General features: G+C 35.2%; 1 protein-coding gene across 14 annotated transcripts in view; it reads right to left on the bottom strand.

Moving 5' to 3' along the window:
• ERC2 (ELKS/RAB6-interacting/CAST family member 2) overlaps positions 1-23,368 on the bottom strand; it is a 428,559-nt gene that overhangs the window by 109,813 nt on the left and 295,378 nt on the right. For all 14 annotated transcript variants that reach the window (XR_010433483.1, XR_010433473.1, XR_010433476.1 and 11 more), the window contains 2 exons: positions 15,533-15,667; positions 363-428 (listed from right to left, as the gene is read on the bottom strand). Coding sequence is in view for 1 of the 14 variants with exons in the window: in XM_064667650.1 (XP_064523720.1) it covers positions 402-428; positions 15,533-15,667 (162 nt within the window). In the remaining 13 variants the exon portion in view is untranslated. The remainder of the gene's footprint in view (positions 1-362; positions 429-15,532; positions 15,668-23,368) is intronic.

Below are 23,368 nucleotides of genomic sequence, written 5' to 3'. Positions count from 1 at the left end.
ACAGTGTTCTTACAGGGATTATTGAGATGATTGTTGAGCAGATTAATACTAGTTTAAAGAAATTCTTACCTACCTACTACTGAAAAAAGAAAATTGTTTAGACAGATACAAACAGATACAAATAGACTTCTTTTAAAGCTTTGTACCTACTTACACCTTTAGCCACAGTAAGTTATGAAAAAACTAAACCACTAGACCACCAAACCATTAGACACAGTTTCTCATTTTTCATTGCATATGAGAAAACATCTTCACAAACACACGTGTGGGTTCACAAACACACTTGTCAAAAAACACACAGCTCCACGCAGTTTAAAATAAAACATAAAAATTGAAAAAAGATAGAAAAGAGAGTTTCTCACCCCTCAAAACAAAACTGGAACTTTGGTTTATAGGAACGGCTATGCCCATATACCCTCCTCATCATCCTGCGTGCCAGATGGTAGGAGATGCACAGAGAAGGTGTTGGCATTGGAATGAAAGAAGGAAAGGTTAGTTACTTTGGTGCACACAAAATACAATTTTCTTGGCTGTTAAAAACGTGACTTCTTTTTTTTTTTCAACATAAGCCAGTGAAAACAAGTGAACAAGCTTGTGTTACATATACAAGAATCCGCATCTATAGCAACCAAAAAAACAACAACAGTGACGTACATATTTTTCCATCCTAGTTAAAAGAGTGTGTAGGAAGTAGATTATAAGATTAAATATTAAAAGATTATCTATTTTTTATTTGCACGCAATTCTAAACAACATTGACAGCAAAGATCAAACCTTGTAAGTAAGCAAAGTAATTAGTATAATCAAACTGCCTTAAATTCTGATTCGTTAAAAGATACAAAACTCCTGAACAACAAAATTCTGTCATTAGCAAGGCACACTTTTCCATCATGCTATCAATTAACTCCATCTTTTAAAGAAATGTTAAACACTGCACATTGGTGAATACTATTAGATAGCTTTTCTTTTTTCCATTTTTGAACCATTAACATTACTCATTCATTTAGAGTTTTAATAATGAATAAAATTAATTGCAAACACAAAAATTTCATGAAATTGTTTTTAAAAGGGGCTATTTTATGGCAGATAAGCTGAAAGCAGAAGGTCTTTCTTCACATTTTTTATAAACTTGAAGTTAATAAGAACAAAATAAAAAGCATGAACTAAATCAGAAGAGTGAAATGTTCTTCCCAGGATACATTTACTGAAGATTACAATTTTACCATGATTCTTTATCTATACACACAGAGATGTGTATGTCCAGAGCTATCTCTATATACAGCTCTATTGTGCCAAATTATGTGATACTCAGCTTCTAGGACATAGAGGTGCACAACACAGTGTTTTTTCATTGAACTCAGCATTTCGAAACCAAATAAAATCATATATTCTAGATTCACCCATTAATATTTTAGAAACATGAAAAAAAATACATTCTATAGTTTTGGAGCCTTGAAAGTTAGCTGGTGTAACATATTGCTGGCACTTAATTAAATCTAAAAACTAAATAAAATGAATGGTAATTAATTATGATTGGAATGGACAGGAATTTTAGCCTGAAAATATACACTGCCAGTATCACTACTGTTCCTAGTCCATTCTTGGAATAAAAAAGAGCTCCCAGATGTCAACTGTTATTAAAAACCAGATGTTAAGATAGATGTCTTGCATGTTGCTGAATTAAGTAAAGAAATCTGACAGTCCACTATAAACTTAGCTATCATTTAACACAGAAGAAATGTGGGTAAATTTTTTACAATTAACTTGGAACACATCTCAGTTATAAGGTCTGCACAAACACACCACACAAAGCAAAGACACAGCGAGGCCTGAATATTCTTATTTATTTTCTGAAACAAAGGGACAGGTTCTGTAAAACTTCCAGTGGGCTGGGTTTGCCTCACTGAAAACACAAGTCATTCCCTCTGAATTCTACAGGAGCCACTCTTGCTCAGGCCTAGTAACACTAATTGAACTGACTTTCAAGTTGACAAGAGTTTTGCCAGAGTAAAGGTTGAAGAAAGACCGAAGGATTTCTTTTCCACTGAGTAGTTTGATCCTATTTCACTAACAGAATGCATTAGGTTAATCTTTGGTGACATCCTTAAAAACAGCACAAATCAACAAAATGGGCAACTCGGTATGTTTCCAAATGACTCCTCCTAACTACACACAGCTGGTTTGCTGCTAGTGCATTGTAATTCCTCTAACAGGCAGACATTCATTTTCACTTCAATTATTTGTGTGATCTCTTTTTGGCAGAATTCTAGAAGAGCTGAAAAATCAAATATTGTCAAATATTTGTACAGAGTTTTATGGAAAATTAAAGACCATATAGTTTGACACTGATCCCGATATACAATAACCAATAAATTAAAAGCTGGAGCTCAGTTACTGTCAATCAACATTGCTTTATTGAGTACTGGTCCTGTCAAAAGAATTTTCTATCTGTTCCAATTACATAGAGACTCTTTTTGATAAGGTAAGTGCTTTGAAATAATATGCTGAGATTTCTGTAAGACATTTCATTATGTGCCACGTGACACAGTGTCAGACAAATTAGCTCTATACAGAATGAATGTTTGCTGGGGAAGGAAGGGGGGACCTGCAGATATCTTTCTAATCCCAAACTTGTTCCATATTTCCATGATCTGAAAGAAAAGCCTGACCAAGACTGCTTGGAAAACTGAACATATTTAGGATGAGCTGAATAAAGGTTATCAGCCACATAAACATATGCCTGAAAGCATGAATACAGTATCATCATTGGAAAACATACAGAGCAAGCTTAGAAGATGGGAATCTGAAATCAAGGATCTCAAAAAGGGCTTTACAGATCATGGTAGAAGTGACATGTGATACAATCTTCAATTTACCAGGAAAAATACAGGCAGAGAAACAAAAATCACAAAGTTTGCTGTATCTCTACACAGTAGCATAAGACCATAAACTGAATTACACATCTGGTGCTCATGTCACACTCTTGTGAATATCTGAAAGACTGTAACCACATCAGGAAACAGCTAGAAAATTATTGAAAAATAAACTTGGCAGTGAGAAACAAAAGAGACTCAACGTAACTGATCACATATAAAACATTAAAAGGTTGTCTGATCATTATTAACTAATACATAGAAAAGATGACAGCTCTTTTCTCTGGAATCAGAGGATACAGTTACACTGCAAATATGGTACATATTTTTCAGTAACACATCAGTTCTGGGTGACTTGAAGATTTTGTATGAAGACTTAAACACTTCCTAAAAGACATGGCTACTTGTACCCAAAATAAATTTTAAAAGGATAGATTTAATGAAGGAATTATTGTGTGGTCAGGTCCAGATTATGATCATGGTCCACTTCAACTTCAACAGCTACAATTAATAAAAATCCTCTTCCGTAATTTTTTCCTCACATCTGTTGCAATGAGAATGTGTGTGCCATGATCTTATTCCTTATGCAAAAAATTTATTACATATTTTCCAATTTTATTGATCAGCAAGTTCACAAAATTGAACACGGTGATCTTTTTTAACATACAATTGAATAAAAAATAAAAACCAACAAACAAAACCACCACTGGATTTTAAATTTTTGATACTAAGAACAACCCCAAACCCAGTCTCAGCATACTGTCTTGTTTTAAAAACCTGTATCTATGTAGTATTTTGACTTGATTTGCACCTACCCCAGAAAATCTGTTCCTATCTCATTTTCAATTCCTGACACAAGTTACTTGATGAACAGACTTACACTAACCTAAGCAGAGCTCACTCACTTAGCATCCCCATCAAAAAAAGCCCAATGTTTAATAATTATATGTTTTACTATCTAGTATGTTTGGTTAATTGTGTCATATATTGATGCACTGACCTAAATATACTTGGTGCTTGATGATAGTTCAGGAGAAAAGTAAAATTCCTACAGATATTGGAGAATGTCAACCCTCTTTTTCAGTAAAACAATAGGATTAAACCAAAGAACTGTAATTTCATGATATGTGCTGTCACTTCTTAATTTAACACAAGCCAGAAGGTACAGATGCAAGTTCTCTAAGGGACAGTAAAAGAACTCATTGACCACTTACTATTCCTGCTATGCAGACAGGCTGTTTCCAAGCCCTCACCTGGGGTAAAGCTGTGAGATGAGCCTCAACTATCTCTGTCATTCTGCTGACCATTGCACTTTGAGGAGTGGGTATTTACTGGTGGTACAGATATTTCTGTATGGACAGCTACCCAAAAGCACTGGATAAAAAGCACATAAGAATCAGGATTGTATCTTTAACTGGGCTCACGAATAAAAGTTCATCAGGAAGCTAAGGTTTGGTGCCTCAATGCAAATAGATAATGATGGGAACACAGCATTCTTCACTGAAGTTCTGAGAAAATGAAGTTCATTACTTATTTTTCCATTCTTGTGACACTGTGAAACAAAATAAAAGCTGCAGTTATGCCCTATCATGTATTAATATTGGATCAGAGCCTTCCAGAAGTATGCTTAGTTTTTCATATCAGTGTGTATCCTACAGAATCATTAATCTACGGTTCTTTCAAACAATAAACTGTAATCAAGCAATTTTTGATTAATGTTTGTGTACATTAACTGCCTTTTAAACTTGGATCTTTCATTCGTTTATAGGGTCAAGAATAGCAATTCAATGACAAAAACTGCAAAGCAAAATCTCAATTCCCGACAGGCAAAAAAGGAAAAAAGAGATAGCACTTGAATTGATAAATTAGCATTCACGATTATTATAAAATTATTATGAATTTAAAGTGCTTAAAATATTGAATGCTCTGAATTTTTAGGTCTGACATCCAAGTATCTAATTTGGACATATATAGCACAGTGGTATAATCTCAAATACTATCAAAGCCTTTGTACATAGGCTATTAATAGATTATAAATTCATTGATTTTATTTCATCCTTTCCTAGCCCTTTTTTTTGTTTTCTGTGCTGCTACTTCTCATATTTGCTTACCATCTTAAAAATAAGTGTCTGCTAAATACTATTACTAAATATCATTTACTGTTCTGGTCCAATCACCACAAAACCTAACATTAAAACCTCAAAACTGGCTTCAAAGTAGCAAAATGAGGAATTTAAAGAATAGCGCTCAGAAAACACTACTCACAGTTGTAGAAGGCTTGTATAAAGACATCTTCTGTTTTATTATTGCAGTGTATCTCAATGCAGGTTTTGCAGGCACATTTCTCAGCCATCAATTCCATAAAGGCTCATCAGTTTTAGGAGCAAATTTGAGACCATGGCTTTCAGATAACAGGGGCTACATTACACAGCGGGTTAGAAAGAGAGGATAACTCTAATCATGGTCTACGTGATTAGGTAATCTACAGAATTTTAAGAGTCAGATGCCAGGAATGATCAGTCTATTCACAACCATTCTGCACTTGACATACTCTGGACTACTGGTGAACATGGAATAGTTGCAGGAGGTTGTATTTAGCAGCGTGTTGGAACAGCAACAGATCTGTAGCCGATACAATTGGTACTGAGGGTCGGCCTCTGTACAATACACCCATCCTGGGGGGTATTCTGGATTAATTTTGCCTTATCTCCAAGACTGAATTCCTTTTAGCATTTTCTCTGTGTTGGAGGACCTCCTGGAATGTATCTTTCATTTAAGTTCAATTAAAAAGGAATTTGGAGTGCCCACTCCAACATCATTTCTGGATATGAACCATAGTGCAGGAAGTGGGAATGATGAGGAGGATTTGATTCAAATCTTCATTCCTGATCAGAACTAAAATCCCAACATAGGTGCACTCAAAGACTGCGAAAAATGCATTTCTACGAGGTCAGCTCATAAAAACATGTATAAAATTTGGTTACAGCACAATTCCCCTCAGTTTTGTGGCATGCCAGTATCTTTTTAAAATCCATTCTTTCAAAAAAAAGAAATTAAAAATTAAAAAAAAAGTCCTAATCTCCTTTTAGCCAAGAGCTTTTGCAACACAGGCAACATTAAACACTTGATGAGTTAAGCTTTTCTGGCTCTCTTCCCACAGTAGAAGACCCTTCCTGACAAGGCTCATCACATTTCCCTTTCATGTGCTGCATGCTAAGAATTAATGTCTTAACTTGGGTTAAATAAATCTACCGATAACCTGCTCATCTCTTCAACTAACTTTCTGATGACTGATTTACATTACTCTCCTTGTTATCTATGGCTACTAATGGGTCATTAAACATGTAACTTCTGGCTCTGAATTGTGAAATTGTCCTACTTACAGCAAATACTTGCACTTACAAATATTATTTTCCCATTGTTACAAAGAAATCTACCTGCTAAGCAACGACATTTCATTCAAATCAAGGACTTAGTCTAAAATCAGAATATCTCGGAGCTTAGAGAGATTTTTATCTGCTGCTCATTTTCTAGGAGCAAACACAGCTGAGGACTAATCTTCCAAATTCTCCATACGCAGAACAACTGACTACAGAAGAGTTTTGTGCATGAACGATTTGAAGAACTGAGCCTATAACCAGAAAGCAGAAAGATTAACAGTGGATTCATTTAAGTCTTTGGTGCATAGAGCTTTAGAAGGTCTTTATGTTTCATTTGTATATTCAAAAAGTTGAATAAATCTTAAAAATTGCTCCAGCAATATGTATCTATGTCAGAGGTCTATTTTCATAGCTATCCATAACAGAAAGGGTCACAAGTAACCATGTATCACCCAGCTATGAAAATGACCATAAAGCCCATCTCACCATTTGTTCTATTTGTATACAGTAAGGTTAAAATCAATCAGAAATACTGGAGATGGGGGTAAGCAAAAGGTTGTTTCTGACCATTTACTTTACAACACCCAGACCAGCATTAACAGGAGTGAGATGTTTCACCAGATACTCATGCATTCTGAAGTTTTATCACTAGATGAAGCGGAAACTCAATGCTTCTTACAAGAAGTGGTCCGTGAAATCAGATTTGCAATGCAAAAATTTATGGTCCCCTTTGTAGTGAAAGCCTGTGACATGTTATCTCACTTAAGTAACCAGTGCCAGATATGCAACTTTTGTTATCAAGTTACTGTCTCCCAGAAATGCATTTTTGGCTCTTTCAGCTGGTCTAAAGACCTATTTTAGACTATGATGGTGGCAGATAATTTTTCTACTAAGAAATATAAGATAAATGTAAACCTCTATATGTGTTGTATATTATAACACACACATTCAGGGGAAGTGAGGGGGAGAGGTTTCTGTAGCTAAACATGATCTCGAAAAATTCTTCCATATGTGGAAAAGACTGCAAATCTAACATATAAATATAGATATATATAAATATACACACTGAGCAGTGTGTATACATTTATATCACATTCATTAAACCTCAAAACATAAAATAAATTCATTTCTATAAGCAAAGGAGAGGTATAACTTTTCAATATAGAAAATCCATCTCCTGGAGCATCATAGACGACAAAACCTATTTTCCACTTCTTGCTTTTAATACAGGTCAGGTTCAGCTGGTATTTTAGTAAATTACAAATTTAGCATAATTAAAAGGTAGATGAAAATTAATCTGCCTATAATATAATTACAATTAGGAGGAATAACAAAAGAATTAACAAATATTACAAATTTCTATTGGCTTTTACTGTCAATGAGAAATTTTGAGTAGCGTACAATGTTGGTAACTGCAAAATGGCAGCATACCAAAATCCAGAACTAGAGTATCCCTGAAAGATAAATTCAAATCCAGAGCAGATTCTTCTGGATTTCAGGGCTCCTTCTTTTGTTCCATCACAAGTACTATGTAGCTTAAAGTAATCCTTAGGTTTGAAATCAATCATATTAACTTCAAAATGTGGGCAAGTCTCTGTGGAAGACTATTTCAGTTTTCTTTTGAGGGTAAAGTAGACAGAAATACTTAGACAGATGTCAGAGGCAGGAAAAATTCTCTGTACCTACTGAAATAATGACACGATAACACTTTCTGACTTTTAGGAAACGCTTAGACAGAAATTACATCCTCATTAGAAGAGAACAATTTGCCATTCAGTAGCAAGTTTATAATAAACCCTATAGCTATGATAACTGCATACAATTTAATTGGAAAATTGATATTTTAAAGGTGGCCATGATATAAATAGGATTTTACTGCATTCAGTTCAACAAGTCTGTACAACGGGTGACGTGAATCACAAGTTCTTTGTTCCAGAAGAATAACACGTGTAGCAAAGATGAAAAATCAGAGGAAATACTTAAAAATGTGAAAGCATTTATATGACTAATTTGCACTGCACTCCTGAGTTCTCGAAAATTTAATTAATTCAGCACAATACTAGTTATTTACAGTGGATATGCCTGGGATTGTTTATACTGAATGTACTGACAAGCAAACCTTGCCCTGCCCAAATTCCTAAATTAAATAAATCCATGTGACTCCAATGAGCTTAGTGCAGGCTCAGCTCTGTGCTAATGCAATTGCATATTTCCTTGCAGCTTGAGGCACCAGCAGAACAAGTTCACATACATTCAGTGAACAGACAAGAGCAAGCTCACACCTGCCCAAATACAATGTGTAAACACACAGGATAAAGAAACACACAGAATATTAAACAAAATCTGGGTCAGGGAGGAAGCCAACATTTCCAATTTACTGCATTACACAGCTATATCATGTCACTCTATACGACAATGTCACTGCTGCTTTGGGTTTTCCCCTGCTTTTTTTTTTTTCCTTCTTTCTTGAAAGACAAAGTTTCAATGATGTAGAAAATTCCCAAACAAGATATTTCAGTTTTCCAGGTACTAAACTTCTGCTCTGATTGAACTTTCTACTCACAGACACAAGGAGTTTGAAGAATTGTATGCTTTTCAAATAACCATGGTTACTTGCATTAGCTAAAATAATCGGTTTCGGTTTATGTTTGTCCGGATTTTAGGTTGTGCTGTTTGGTTTTGTGTTGTTTTGTTGTTTCTTTATTGTTTGGGTTTTTTTGAGGGAAAAATCTCAATTTCAATATTCCTGAGGCCTATTCAGGAGTTTGAGGTTGGCAATTTTCCAGTGTGGACACAGAATATAAGGCATTATGCTAACAGCCAGAGCTGCCAAAATACACAAAGTAGCATGCTCTGCCTTCTCCACAATTACATACGGATCAATACAGTGATTTGTAGATCAGGATCCAGACACTAAAATAATAATTGTTGCTTGACTGTCCTGTGATTCTGATTTCAAAGTCATCTACCTCAAACAAAATACCATCTGACCTGTTCAGAGTTTTTCACATACCATCTTTCAGCAACTCCGAGGCCATTTAGCAGTTCCAGCTGATGAACAAAGACCCACTGCCAAGACCAGTCACCACTTTACAAAAGAATAAACACATTTTTTGAGAGCATATGGTCGTCTTCAAAAAGTTAGTTGGTAGTGGCATACTAAAACTACTTGGCAACAGTCAGTTTGTTGTCAAGTTTCATGCATCACTGCATGTGATTTCGTTTCTCAAATGAATGAGCTTACCAGCATACTTTCAAAAAGCCCGTTTCAAAATGACACGCATGTAATACTAAGACAGCTCTGTAACAGTTGGCTTTGTGACAGTCCTGTCCCATCACTGTCCTGATAAGGAGGACTTTTGCTTTAGAGACCTCGAACCACCTTTTAGGCCTCCTTGCTGAGATCTCAAAGTAATAGAAAACTTGCTGTCGAGTTAGTGTCAAACTACTTCTAAACACCACTACCTTGTAGAAGGGCCATAAAAAATGTTTTAAGTAGGAACAAAATCTCTATGTAGCCACACAGGATTAAAAGATGTAAAAGGACATCTTTTTACATGCTTAGACACCATGTGACATTCCATCCCCAATTACAGCTTCTAAGAATAGGGCCAACTTTTTGGAAAACAGGCAGCTCCTAAAGCCTTATGGCACACCCTGTGATAGTGACATTTTTCTAAAAATCAGATTCTTTTTTATGAGAACATAATCTCTCATCATAAAACAAAATTAGAATATATTTGTAGCCCTGGTGACCATAGAGTAAAGCATTCAGCTTTGAATCCACTACAGCTTGGGAACTCAGGAAACTCTTAGGAGATTAGAAACACGGTACATTTTATGTCTTTAAAAACCCCAAGTACAATGGGAAGTAAGAAGATTGGATAGTTCTTATAATAATCAGGTCTGGCAATAAAGTCTTAAAGTACAAAAATTCTTTGGAATTCTTTGGAATACTTTCAGTCTTCCACTGTGTGGATGCAGAATCAAGTTCTCAAACAGTCTAATTTCCTATCAAGAAAGCCATCAGACCAACTTAAGTATATCCAAGCCACATACATGTCATAGATTGCCTACACTTCTTATTAAGTCCCTTTTTCACGTAGAGAGACTGCTTCTAATTGAAATAATCAATTATAGTTTTTTACTATGTCGTAAGGAAGGAACTGTACTTAAGACCTTCAACCACATGGCAAAGTTCTCCTGAATTTGAAGAAAGTCCTGGGTGTTGGCAAAGGAATGCTATTCATTATGTGGAGAACATCCCCAAGCTAGAGATCTGTCATATGTGCCAGTAAGTTAAGGACTGTAAGGATTTTGAGCAGGAATGTCAAATGCTTACAGAAATTATTAGTAAGTGAATATGGGGGACTAGAGCCTGAAACTCAGAAGAGGAAACGAACAGGAAGAGGCAGAGAGGCTTCTGAGATTAGAACACAAAGGGAAGGAGATGTCTCAGTTTGACCAGACTGGTGGTTAGCAAGGCAGAATTCCCTGTTGGTTAGTAATGTGCAGTCCTGTTCTGATATTAAAAGGACAAAGCTGACAGAAGGGCTGCAGGGCAGGAAGGCAGCTGTGGCAGGGAATACAAATGTGCTGATTCCTAACAACTTCCAACAGTTACAGCAATTTGCTTCAAGAGCACCCAGTCACTTGTGTGACACAGACAGGCACTTCCTTCAAGATATTTTCCATACAAGGAAGAAAACCGAATGATGATGTGGGTAAACTGAGGCCAAGACAAAAAGGTTTTGAGGAAAAACAGTAAGTATGTGGAGGTGAGAAACATGAGAAACATGGAGCTGGACAGTAGGTTTTGTGATGAAATCTAAGCTACAGGACAGGACAGTTTCTAAATCTGGAAGTTCAAATTTATTTAGCCATGGGGGTTTTTTGTTCCAAATAGATCTTGGATACAACGATCCAGATTAGATTACTGTAATGCAGTCTACAAGGTGCTGCATATTACAACTCCTTGGAAACTGAAGCTAGTATAGAATGCTTATTAAGCTCATTTTCATGCTAGGAGTATTACACCCACACTTCAGGATACACACTGACTGCCAAAATGTTTCCAGGTGGAATTTAAGAGAGATTGCCAACTCTCAAGCTAAAACTGAAGACAATAAATTGGTTTTTGTGCAAAGCTGCAAAATTATCTTTTCTTCTGAGGTTTTTAAAGACTACTAAAAATGGTTACTACTGCAATGCCAATAGCATGGCAGCACTCAATCTCCATATATTTATTCACATAATAAAATCAGATACACCAACATAACCAGGGATCACATCATGACTCACTGTAACATGACCATGTGTATGGGCAGAGGAGAGTTAGAATCTTCCTACTGTTCGAGAAGTTTTCTTACAGCTTCACCAGAGATTAGGTAAAACAAGGACATACAAGGGCAAAAAAGGTCACCAATCTATGCCTCTCCCTAAACAGAAGAGCAAAAAGAGAGAATAAAGGCAAGAAAGGACTGGAAACTTGATTTTGCTCCCTAGCAGCAGCCAGAAGACCTAAACACATCCATTACATCTGAAAAAAAGGTGTTCAACTGGTTCCTTCAAGAGAAGTCAGAGAACCTACTCCTTTACTACTCTAGAGCCATGCTGCCACATGCTGCCCATGGCAGGATATGAAATCAAGTAACAATTATAACAAAACCATGATCTTTAAAAGAAATGTCAATACCTGAACATGACAGCTCCTCCTAAAAAGTAGGCTTATTTCAAGCAGGATGTGTGTATATATTTCTTCTGAGAAACTGGAGGTACACCATTCTCTTTAAAAGGAGTACAGAAATATCTTGTTCTTTGTTACAAACATGTCCTCCAGCGCACATGTACATACTTTTACAGACATATATAACAACATGAAGCTATTTCTCTATAGAAATGTAGCATGCAAATTAGAAAACTCAGTATTATCTATAGAAATTAGAAAAGTTTCAAGATTAACACTGTATGTTCAACTATACCTCTCCAGCAGTTGTGAGAAAACTTTCAAAACTCCTCCCTAGCATTCACTAAATTAACTGGTATTTATGTTACAAAGTGCACAACTTCCTGGTCACCTTACAAAATTAAACATCTCCTCAGATGATCTGCAAGGTTATTATTCTTTTCAGTTTATTCTGTTCTTTTAAGCCACATGTTGGTTTATAGCCATCAAACCCCACATATCTAGATTTTGTGTGTAATACTGAATGGGAAATGCAGGTTTCTACAGCACATGGAACTCAAGTAGCTGCACAAATGAATGTCATACAGAATGGTAAATACAACACAGAAAGGGAAGAAAAAATAAAACTCATGATTAAAAAATGTAAGATAAAGCAACGACCAAAGTTCACTCATGATTATCTTTGTCTGTGCTGTTCTCAAAGGTTATTTCAGCAGGGATTTTGCTATGGATCTCCTATTTGCTTGCTTTGCAAGTAAACATATGCTGGGCTAATTGTTCACAGAGTCTGTGGAAACTTAGGGAGTACTTCAGGAGAACACCTATTCCAAGTCCAACACGAGGTGAAATAAAGCTATATTCATCTAACCTGTTCTTAAAAATCTTCAAGAAAAGACCTTCCATTACATGTATATGAAAGAATGTCCACAGTTTGTTTCCACTTACAGATTCATTAGACTCAAAGTGAAAAAGTTTTCTTTTTAATAACTAACCTAGTTATTCTTGGCAAAATTAAATTTACTGCTCCTACTCTTTCTCCACTGGGCACTGGAATACAATTGATCATCGTCTCCTTTATAACAACATTTTATGTATTAGAAGACTTATGTCTCCCTTTTGGTTCTTTCTAGACTAAACAAACCATGTTCTTTAAGCCTTCCTCACAGGTCATGTTCTCTAAAACTCCTATCATTCTTGTTGCTCTCCTTTTGTCCCTTTCTAATTTGTCTGTGTTCCTTAAAGCATGGTGATCAAAACTGTATACAGCTTTTCAGATGAGGTCTCACCAGTGCTCAAAGGAACAAAATAATTGCTTCCTGCTTCTTTTCCAGCATTATACCTATCCCAGAATTAGATCCAAATTCATTGCAATGGTATTCCACTGTACAGTTTAGATTCCTTTTTCCATGCTATTACCTCATCAGTGCATGTGACTTCTCCCTTGTAAAGGGACTTGTCTTTACCAAATTTCAAATTACTGATTCTAGATTTTCTCCAGTTTATCATGACTGGAGGAACTTTTTGAGAGTTTGACTGCCTCTGCTATGCTTAGAGCTTCTTACAGCTTGATTCAAGATCAACAATATTAATGGTTATTCTATTTCATCACTGAAATAACCTCTAAAACAATACTCCATGGAAGCAAATAAAGGACAGATCTCTTTGGAATTCTTCTGTAACTGGCCCCCCTGTCTGACAACGAGCAACAGAAAATTTGTCTGTGGCACATTGTTTGTATCAGCTGTTCACCCATATCATGATGATTTCATAATTATTTAAATAAAAATATTTTTTACAGTTAGAGCTTTTATTACTGTAATTCATTTCACATTACTTGTTAATTATATTACAAAATTATGTATTTATTTGTATATTACAAATATATGGTGCGACAGTGTCAAAGGCATTATGAATTTAAAGTATGTCGTAGCTACCACTTTCTTCCTTAGCCACAAAACCTTATCAAAGGAAATTACATTTGCTTGACATAACTCTCCTTGACAAATAGAAGCATAATAAATAGAGGATGGGAATGCTAGACCTGCATTCTGTTTTAGAGAGTGGTCCAAAACCGTCACCTGGGAAAAGTGCAAGAATAAAGTGAGTAGTGATAAATTACCTCCTATCTTAAAGAATGTAAGGCAAAGAAATAGTTTATCTGGTCTAGGATAGGAAGCACCAGTTGATGATGATGAAAACAGGGTAAGGACCAAGCAAGTATAAAGTGGGCTGATATCCACTGAGATGGACAGACAGATAAGGTCACACAGTCTGATACACACATCAAGCTACTGAAAATGAGCAATAAAGAGATTACTGGCTTTCTATTGATTCAATGATTAAAAATAATTTGTTCCATAACTTTCCAGGGTCTAAAATAAAGCGATTCATAAATCCCCATATGTTTTATTTATAAAGATGAGAAGAGCTTTGCCTTCCTTAAGGCTCCAAGGATCTCCTATATCCTGCATGAGATTGTTCAGTATAATCCTAAATAATTCCGAGTAAAACTGAGAGTACTAGTAAAATAGCTAGTATTGCATGTGCTCTATCTTTAATCATGTACCTATTTCCATCATTCATATAATGCCTTTATGTTCTTGAAGATGTTCTGATACAGACTTTCGTGATGCTTCTTATCCATTCTTTTCCCTGATTAACCTGTTACCATGCATTGAAAAGCACCTTCTTGACTAAATATTTGTTCTCTTATATCGTCTTGTCCCTCAAGTTTTTTTCACAGGTTCAGATTTCTTGAAGTAGTTGAAACCAGTGTCTGGCTTTCAGTAACACTGCAGTGGTTGTTACCTGTTTTTTCACTTCTCTTCATTCTGTTTTTTCATTCTATTCCTTGCATAAAGTCAAAACTTTTTTTAATTCACAGACATTTCCAGATAACTTTTCCTTCTTTTATAAACTCAGCCAACTTATCTTTGTTAATCAGAAACAGAACTAAACCAAGACAGCAAGTCCTTAATACCCTTCTCCCCTTTCTGACAGGAAAATTGTTCTTAGAATGTTCCAAGAATTCAAACGATTCTGTGTTGTGTTGTTCAGGTTTTGGGGTTGTTTTTTATTTTTGAGTTGCTATCCAAGAAATTGAGTTTGCTCATACCTACCAGTTTCTGTCTTCAGTACAATTCTATTGGTCATTCTAAAAAAAAAAGCATCTTTAGCTTCTTTGCTTCCTATTCCCAATTAAGTAGTCTATCATACATTCCCATTATAACTTCATCAACGTTTTTCCCTTTTACTTCTACCCAGACATTATGAACTTATAACCTATTTTAGTATCAAACAATGACTTTTCATATAAAAGGAATGCTTAATTTTTCTTCAGGGTTCTCCATCTGAAAATTAGTTACTTGTGTATATAGACTGTTTTTCCTAGTGCAGATAAATAAGGCACCAGACAAAAAGCCAAAATTTCCAACTATTTCAGGGATGTAAATAAATACCAGAATAAATAAATAAATAGTTTCAGTTCAAAGAACACATCACTTGCTTATTAATTCTTTGGAAAATTTATTTTATCTTGAGAGAGCAAAATAACAAAATTATAAAACCGAAAAGTGAAAAACGAGGTGACCAACCTGATCTGGAGAGGGTCTGTGGTTGGAGTGTTGTGGCCTCCCAGGAGATCGATGATGGTGGTGGTGGTGATGGTGGTGGTAGTGGTGATGGTCATCATCATAGTTATCTGCCATCAGTTTCATTCTGTTTTGTGTCTGTTTAAGATGTAAAGTAAGACAACTGTATTACATATTGGAACATATTATTCTAACGGGAGTCAGAGTTTTAGGAAGATCTTGGCTCTCCTTTTTTTTAAAAGTCCAGACTGCTGGCTCACAAAGAAAAGGGAACAGAAATAGAAAAATAAAGTATGTGAATACATCCTCTATTTCAGCTTTTACATCTGTAGAATTGCATAAAAAATTCAGAAAAGTAAACGATCAAGGATGTTGCATCTGAAGCATGAAAAACATTCAGCTTTTCTAAATTTATTTAGAACAGTTTCCAATTTTTTGCAGTCTAATATTATGTCTTAGCAATTAACATTTTAAATCTCGCTGAAAGGAATATTAAGTGTACTTCAAACATTTACAGTTAGCTTGTATACAACAATCATAAACAGTTATGCTAGAAGTTCTACTTTGGCTTACTTATTTTAACTGTACACCAGGAGCGCCCTGCTAAACTGTAAGGAAAATGAATCTGAAAACTAACTGATAGACACACAGGCACTCAGAGAAATGACACATTACTGAATGCAAGTAAGTCTTAGATACAGATCTTGAAAAAGAGATCAACACTTCAGCTACAGTTGTGTACAGATAATAAAATCTATGTCACCATGAGATAACAAGATACATCGCTGCTCTTTATCACTGTTACAATTATTCCATACCATGAAATACATGGACCGGAATAATTCAAACCTTGCTCATAACACCAAAAATATCTTACTACCAATTGTCTGATACCAGTGGATACAGTCCTTATTTTTCTGTGTTAGTAGGACTGAAGACTGTCACAGGCAAACCTATTAAACTGCAATCAAGTTTTACTTAATTTTGCACTAACGAAGCCCAGAAGAAAATGCTGTCATCTCTCAAAAACCTCTTCCAAAATAAAAATAATCAACTGGAGACATATACAATTATTATCACACAGTTAACTGAAGGAAAGATAGCAATCTTAACACACTTAATGTCATGCACAATGTACAGAAACCCGGATGAGGATGCTGGTTAAATACACTAGCCCAGGACTTTGCTCAAACTAATGATTCTTAAGCAGATTAATTTAAATACAACTCATTTGTTTGGGTATGTTCCTTTATTAACAGGTCTAACTGGCTCTCAATTCAAAGTGCCCATGAGATACCTAGTGTCCCATAGCTAGTATCTGGTAAATTTACTTCCAGGATTACTGTAATTTGATTTTCCTATGAGAACAATCCTATATCAAATCTCTGTTTGGAAAATTTCACTGGTAGGTATATTTTAATAGAAATGTAAAACTCAGCAAGTGCTAGTAAATTTCCCAATTTTAATGTTTTTTGCTAAAGTTGAAAAGGTATTTGGGAAAAAAAAAGGCAAACTAAATATTCATATTACATAATATTTGAACTTAACTAAATCTAATGCAAGGAAAACTATTAATCACAGAATCACAGGAAATGTGTCTTTTCAGCAATTAATTTTTTTCCAGTTGTCACAATGCTTCTCAAGCACTTCATGTGACGTCCATTAGAGGGATCATAGAATACTACTTTACAGGAGGGGATCTGTACTCAGTTCAAGTAGAAACAAACCAACCAACCCAAAACCAAATCCTTAAGGCATCCACAACAACAAGATACAGAAAAAAATCACAGATCAGATGTGCACCATCGGAATTTCTGAGCATCTCCATAGCACTGGAACAACATGTTCTCAGTGTGCTACAGAGCAAGAGGAATCTGCACAATTCGTTTTCTCCCCCCCAAACAAGAAGATGGAAGCATACAGCTGTATGAATTTCAGCTATGACTTTCTACCAGTATTTCTAAAAAGACCATCTCAACCTGAACCATCATAGCTGGTCTTTTTGTCTTTAGCTCGAAAGAGGAAGGCCTTTTGAACAAAAGAGTGGAAAAGATGGAGGATTAATAGACAAATAATAAGCCACTTACTGTAAACACTGTAATACCCTGCCTCTTTAGGGAAGCTCCTAACATTTTATTAGTTTATTTTCTTATCAATGAACAGCCTTAAATTTCCTACCTTTCAACTGTATTCCATAAAAGAATGCAAAAGTTAAACAAGATGATATATGCAATCCTAAAAGTGTCCTCTGTAATGAGGTGTTGGGGATTAGACGTGTCATGGGATAAGAACTGTAAATGAATGATGTCATCTTTCTAATTTGGTGCTGAAATATAAATAAACTACTTCTAATGTTTCTTCCTTTTGGATGCCAGATTGCAGTAAAATGTGCACAAAGAAATGTTAATGCTCTAGTAGCCCTCCTTTAGTCTGTCTGTTCTGGAAGCAAAATATATGAGAAATGTGAAATGAGAACTTCTTTTCCACCCAAGTGACCATCGAACCATCCAAACTTTTACATGACTTGTGACTGTCGTTAATTTCTTAAAATTATTCTAAATACTTCCCAAAATATTATTTTTTAAAGCTTTTTGGTTTTATTTGTTAGCTCTTCACAATGATAACAAAAACGATTTTGAGGTTCTGTTTGCCTTTGCTTCAGCTACTGCCAGAGCACTGTACTTCCACACTGAACTGCATTTTCCAGGCATGCTTAGCTTTGACCTAAGAAGTACAAACATGGTATGATTTCAAACTTTTAAAAGCAGGACTTTTGAAGAGGATGCACAGGAGGATTTCTGGAAGAAGAACAAAAATAAAACCGTTCTGAGGAACAATACAATCCTTTTCACATCCTCCTAAACAAAAATCTGTAACATTACTTCTGTTTGCTCCCCTTGCTAACTTTTAATCTTTAGTAGGCTTTGAAATGCCAGTTATATTTTTATTTGAGGAAGAAATTAATTAACCACATTGGAATTTGTTCAGGACCCCAGGACTTCACACCCCTACACCTACATACAAGCACATACATAGACACACAGAAAGGTGCTTTATCAGACAGATAGTAAATCCCCATGGTCTGGGTCTACATCAACACATTCAGGGACTGCCTCAGTACTGTCTGTCAGGGGAAAATACCACGTACTGACTTGGCAATGTCATCATTTCCTGCAACATCCCTGGCATACCTGAAAATTTCCTATTCAAGAACATCCAGCATCTTTTCTTATATTACTTTTGAAAGCACAACAATATCTAATATTCCATATGACTTTTCTGGATGGTCTGGAAACTGGGTTCTCAAAATACACAATTAATGAAAATTAGAGTGATGATCGTACATGCATTTAAACTGCACAGTATCTAATGTGCATCACCTGCCACCCCGCACTCCTAATCTGAAATAGTTATAGGTCAAACTTTTATTCACATTTTCCTTTCAAACTCGAAAACAGGGTTTCCCAGAATTTACATAGCTACACCTCTGACAACGATTTTTTTTTTTTGAAAATGCCTGGTGAACAACAGGCCCACACCTGAGAAGGAGCAGGTTTTAATTTTGATTTATACTAGAGAAGAAAAACATGTTAACTTGTAAAATGCAACAATTAATTAACTGCATCTCCTACAGACCATGTATAGCCTTATTAGTTCAAGCTTAAACAATGTCCTCAGATTTTTCTCCTTTAAATTTATTGACTACATTCAATAAATACTGCATCCATTTTGAAATAAAGGAATGATCAAGGAATTAAAAGTAGCTTAAATGTAGGTGCACAGGTATATTAACCCTTAGGGTTTGAAACAGTCGTCTTTGATCATTCAATATCACTATTTGCTAAGCTGTCAAGGTCATGAATGGTATGTGTAACTGAATTTTTAACCCACTTACCAAAGAATTTATGATCTAGCACTGTAAGAAAACTGACAGATATTTCTTGTCCTCCTAAAATTCTGTTGAGTTTAAGTAAGGATATACCGAAGTGAAATGAAAGTCTTTGATTGACTGGTAACAGACTAAATAGCTTAACAGCAATCTGTAACTGTAAAACTATAATATTAAAACTGTCTTTTAAAAAATATTTTAGCAAGGTGGCAATAGGGAACTATGCTTTGATCTGTCATCTGGATCAAGTTAACAACAAAACTCTCATGAACGAGGTTCAAATGAGGAAAAATAGTAAGATCTGTTGCTCTGGGATATAGGTGTAATACAATTCAATAGCTATTACTTTCCTTTGGATTTTCTTCTCAATCTCTCTTCACTAAATGGAATTTGAAATATTTCTAGAATATTCACTTTCAGTAGAGTAGGATTTTTCCCTACATAACGGAGGGAGAAGGAGGCCTGCAAGCTATCCTGGAGCTATCCTGAGGTCTAATTGTTAAAGCGCAGAATTTAAAATCTGGATCCCCACCTTCTGCAATTGATTTTGCAATTGCCTCTTCTGTTCAATGACACAGAAAGTCTGTGTCTTGCAATTTCACTGTCTGAAAATAAACACTCTACTCTTTCCACAAAACACTCTGAGAACTTCATGTGGCAGGCTTTAGTTCTAACAGTCATGATTTTTAATAATAAATTATTTTATCTGAGCTTTTTTTTCTCCTAAGAAAATATCTTAGAAAACATAAAAAGGTAATTGTCTAAAAAACTGTGTGTTTCACATATAGTGAAACACTATAGTTCAACAAGTTTATCCAGAAGTTGCATAAATTTAGTGAGTTAACCTGGATTTAATGAAAACATGTGAAACTGCAATTGGTTTTCCAGTATGAATCCAGTGCTTCAGGCTTGAATTCCATTAACTGAGAGTTAACAAAATGTTTGCCAACTAAGTCAGCTCTGTACTTACTCTCTACAAATAAAATCAGTTTTCATGTTAGAACAATATTTTTACACATTCTTTGAAAACTGTTATCATCAGAAGACAAGGGAAGAATTTCTTATAATTTCTACTGCTGCATCTCGAGTTTATAGAGATACCTGCACCCCACATAAGTGATTTGATAATAAGCCAAATAGTGAGATTAATTTGCCACCTAGAGAAGAGACTTAAGAGAGATTCCTCCACAAAGTTCCAGTTTAAATTTTTTTTAACTTCTTGATATACTTAGGGATTTTGGGGCACTGGTTCACTAATTACCTAGCTGAAGTAGAAAGGAATATTCTAAGGCTGTTATTGTTAAAAAGCCAAACCTTGAGACTGCTCTCTTTTTAATGGGAGCACACTTCTTGAGACAAATTGTTAAAACATACCCACCAAGTATGGTTTTGACAGAAGTGTTGTTTTTCCACAAGCCAAAAGATCTGTTAATCAGTTATTGCTCTGAAGGATCTTTTGCCAATATCAAAGTTGCATGGAAGAAGTGGACTTCAGTATATTTTAGAGTATTCTAGAGATTGTATTACTTTACCCTAATTATCCAGACTACTTTTAACAGCATGATAATAACAACATCATGCTAATTATTTCCATAATAAATCGTACTTTTGTCTTCAGTGTTTAGAAACATACAGTAATATTCATTTCAGGCTTTTTTGTTGCTTATGCAGTGAGGTTTTAGACACCAAGAAAATTCCAATAGAAAAAAAATGAAGTAATGAAGACTCTAAGTTTGCAAGTACTCATCAGTAACTGAAAACATTACAGTATGTTAACTAAGCAGGAACTTCAAATGCTAAATAACTATCATAATCATAACTGTATGGGTGTTGAAATGCATCACTATGGGGTAGACTTATGTTTTACTGAGTGCTTTAATTAGGTTTTTTCTTTTTATAACATCCCTGTAATGTAATCTAGTCTTACATTCTTACTCTTAACTACATTTTAATATGGGGTTTGCTGCTTTGTTTCCTGCCTCCATTGAAGAACACAAATTTTTCCCTGCTAAAATTTCAAATGGGCTAATAAGCATGTTTTTCTTTTCCTGTTATAATGTATGACTTGTCTTGGAAAGTGTGAGAGACAGGACGCATACAGGCTGAAAGTGTGCATGACAACTTACTGGAGAAAAGTTTGGCTACTTGGCATTTAACTCTTTTTATTTTTTACCACATTAATGATAAGACTGTTCCACACGATATAAGGAACACAGTAAAGGTTTTATGCTGAGAAAGTATATAATTTTTTCTTTTTCACATCTATATTTAGTTATATACTAAACTTAATTCACATGATGTTTTTACATTAAAATCTCACAGTTCTTATCATCTGTAACATGGATGTAATCAGAACAATTGACCTTCAGCCTCTGTCTGCCCTCACAGGACAGAGGCTGAAGGTCAATTGTTCTGATTACATCCATGTTACAGATTCAGAAATGGTACTGAGTATTTTCCAAGTTTTCATTAAATCCAACATTCCTCACAGGTGAAACAGAAAATCAATTGCTTGTCAAATTAGACACTCTGACTCTAGTGCAGCAGTGCAAGGCAGTTTCCAATGTAGATCTTTTCAAAGACTTGGATCTGATAATTTAGTGTTGAACATGAGCACAGAAGCTTTACAGATATTTCAATTTTTTTTAATTAGAATACTAACTGATAAGAACAACCATTACACCTGTTGCTTTGCAAGATTACAAAATGTACCTGACTTACCCTGTAAGAAGTTAAAGCTCACAGTAAGTCTCCCTCTTCACCAGCTGAGGGACAATAGTCTCACAAACACACCAGCAGGGATATTGGACACTTGGCAGACGGAGACAGGCAGCAGTTCCAAGTGCCAAGACACCTTTCTAAAGCACTAAGGCCAAATTTCAACTTTCCTGACACTTGTGATTAAACAAACTTATGTTGATATGAACATGGCCCGTGACTTTTTAGCTGCATTTTCTGCATTTAGAGTTTGTGTTTTTCAAGCATGTCAAAGTTCTGTGAACTAAAAGTATGGCTTGAAGCGCAGGAAATATCTTTAATAATACAGCATACTCAGTAATGCACAGGCTAAAGTCATGCTAAAGGTATTTGTCTCAGTCCTACTACTAAACTTGGTAATTACACAGAAGTATGTAAGAACATAGACACAAAGAAGTGAGTTAAAAAGCATAATTAAAGCTCTGAAACAGTAGCTGCCTGAGGACATCTCAGGCCAGGTCCCACTAAATGCAGACAAGCAACGGAAGAAGTCAAGTTCTCTTTTTTTCCCTTTTACAACAGGAAATAACTCATTAAAAAGATACTTCCCCATAATAATTATTTTAAACCAGACATGAATCAGAAACTTCAGCAGCTAAATAAAACCTTTGAAACTGCAAATCTCAGGCTAGCAGCACTGATTGGTTTTTTAGCATTTTTTAGCATTTCAGCATTTCAGCTGCAATTTTTGCAATTTCAGTACCAAGCCTCTCATTTGTATCATATACAAAATATATCTTAAGTTGCAAATACTACATTTCTTCCATTGCATGCAATAAAAATTGATAAATAGAACATAAATTTCAACACATGGATAGTATATAGGAATATAGACTGAAATGGAGATAACACCACACCACTGTCTTGATATGCTCTATAGAGACACTTTACTTAAAACTAATTTCCTTTTTATGCTAGTTTGTAGAAGTTACAAGCTTTATCCACCATTACAGCAGCAGAAAAATCTGACACCCAATACTTACGATATTTTTTTTTAATAACTGGTTACTTAGTACCATATTTGAGATCAAGTGTTCAACTATATTTAGTCTTAATATCATGGGGTACATTGTAGTAGAACTTAAGGATTTGTTTCAAAAATGTCTCCTGGAGCAAAACTATTATAATGGAGATAATCACTGTCCTTATTTGAGATACTCAATACCCATTTTTACCTACCAAGTAAGCCAGAT

The sequence above is a fragment of the Pseudopipra pipra genome, chromosome 11, assembly GCF_036250125.1.
Source record: "Pseudopipra pipra isolate bDixPip1 chromosome 11, bDixPip1.hap1, whole genome shotgun sequence".
NCBI lineage: Eukaryota > Metazoa > Chordata > Aves > Passeriformes > Pipridae > Pseudopipra > Pseudopipra pipra.
Note: the sequence above shows the minus strand (reverse complement) of the source record. Positions and strands in the feature narration are given on the sequence as shown.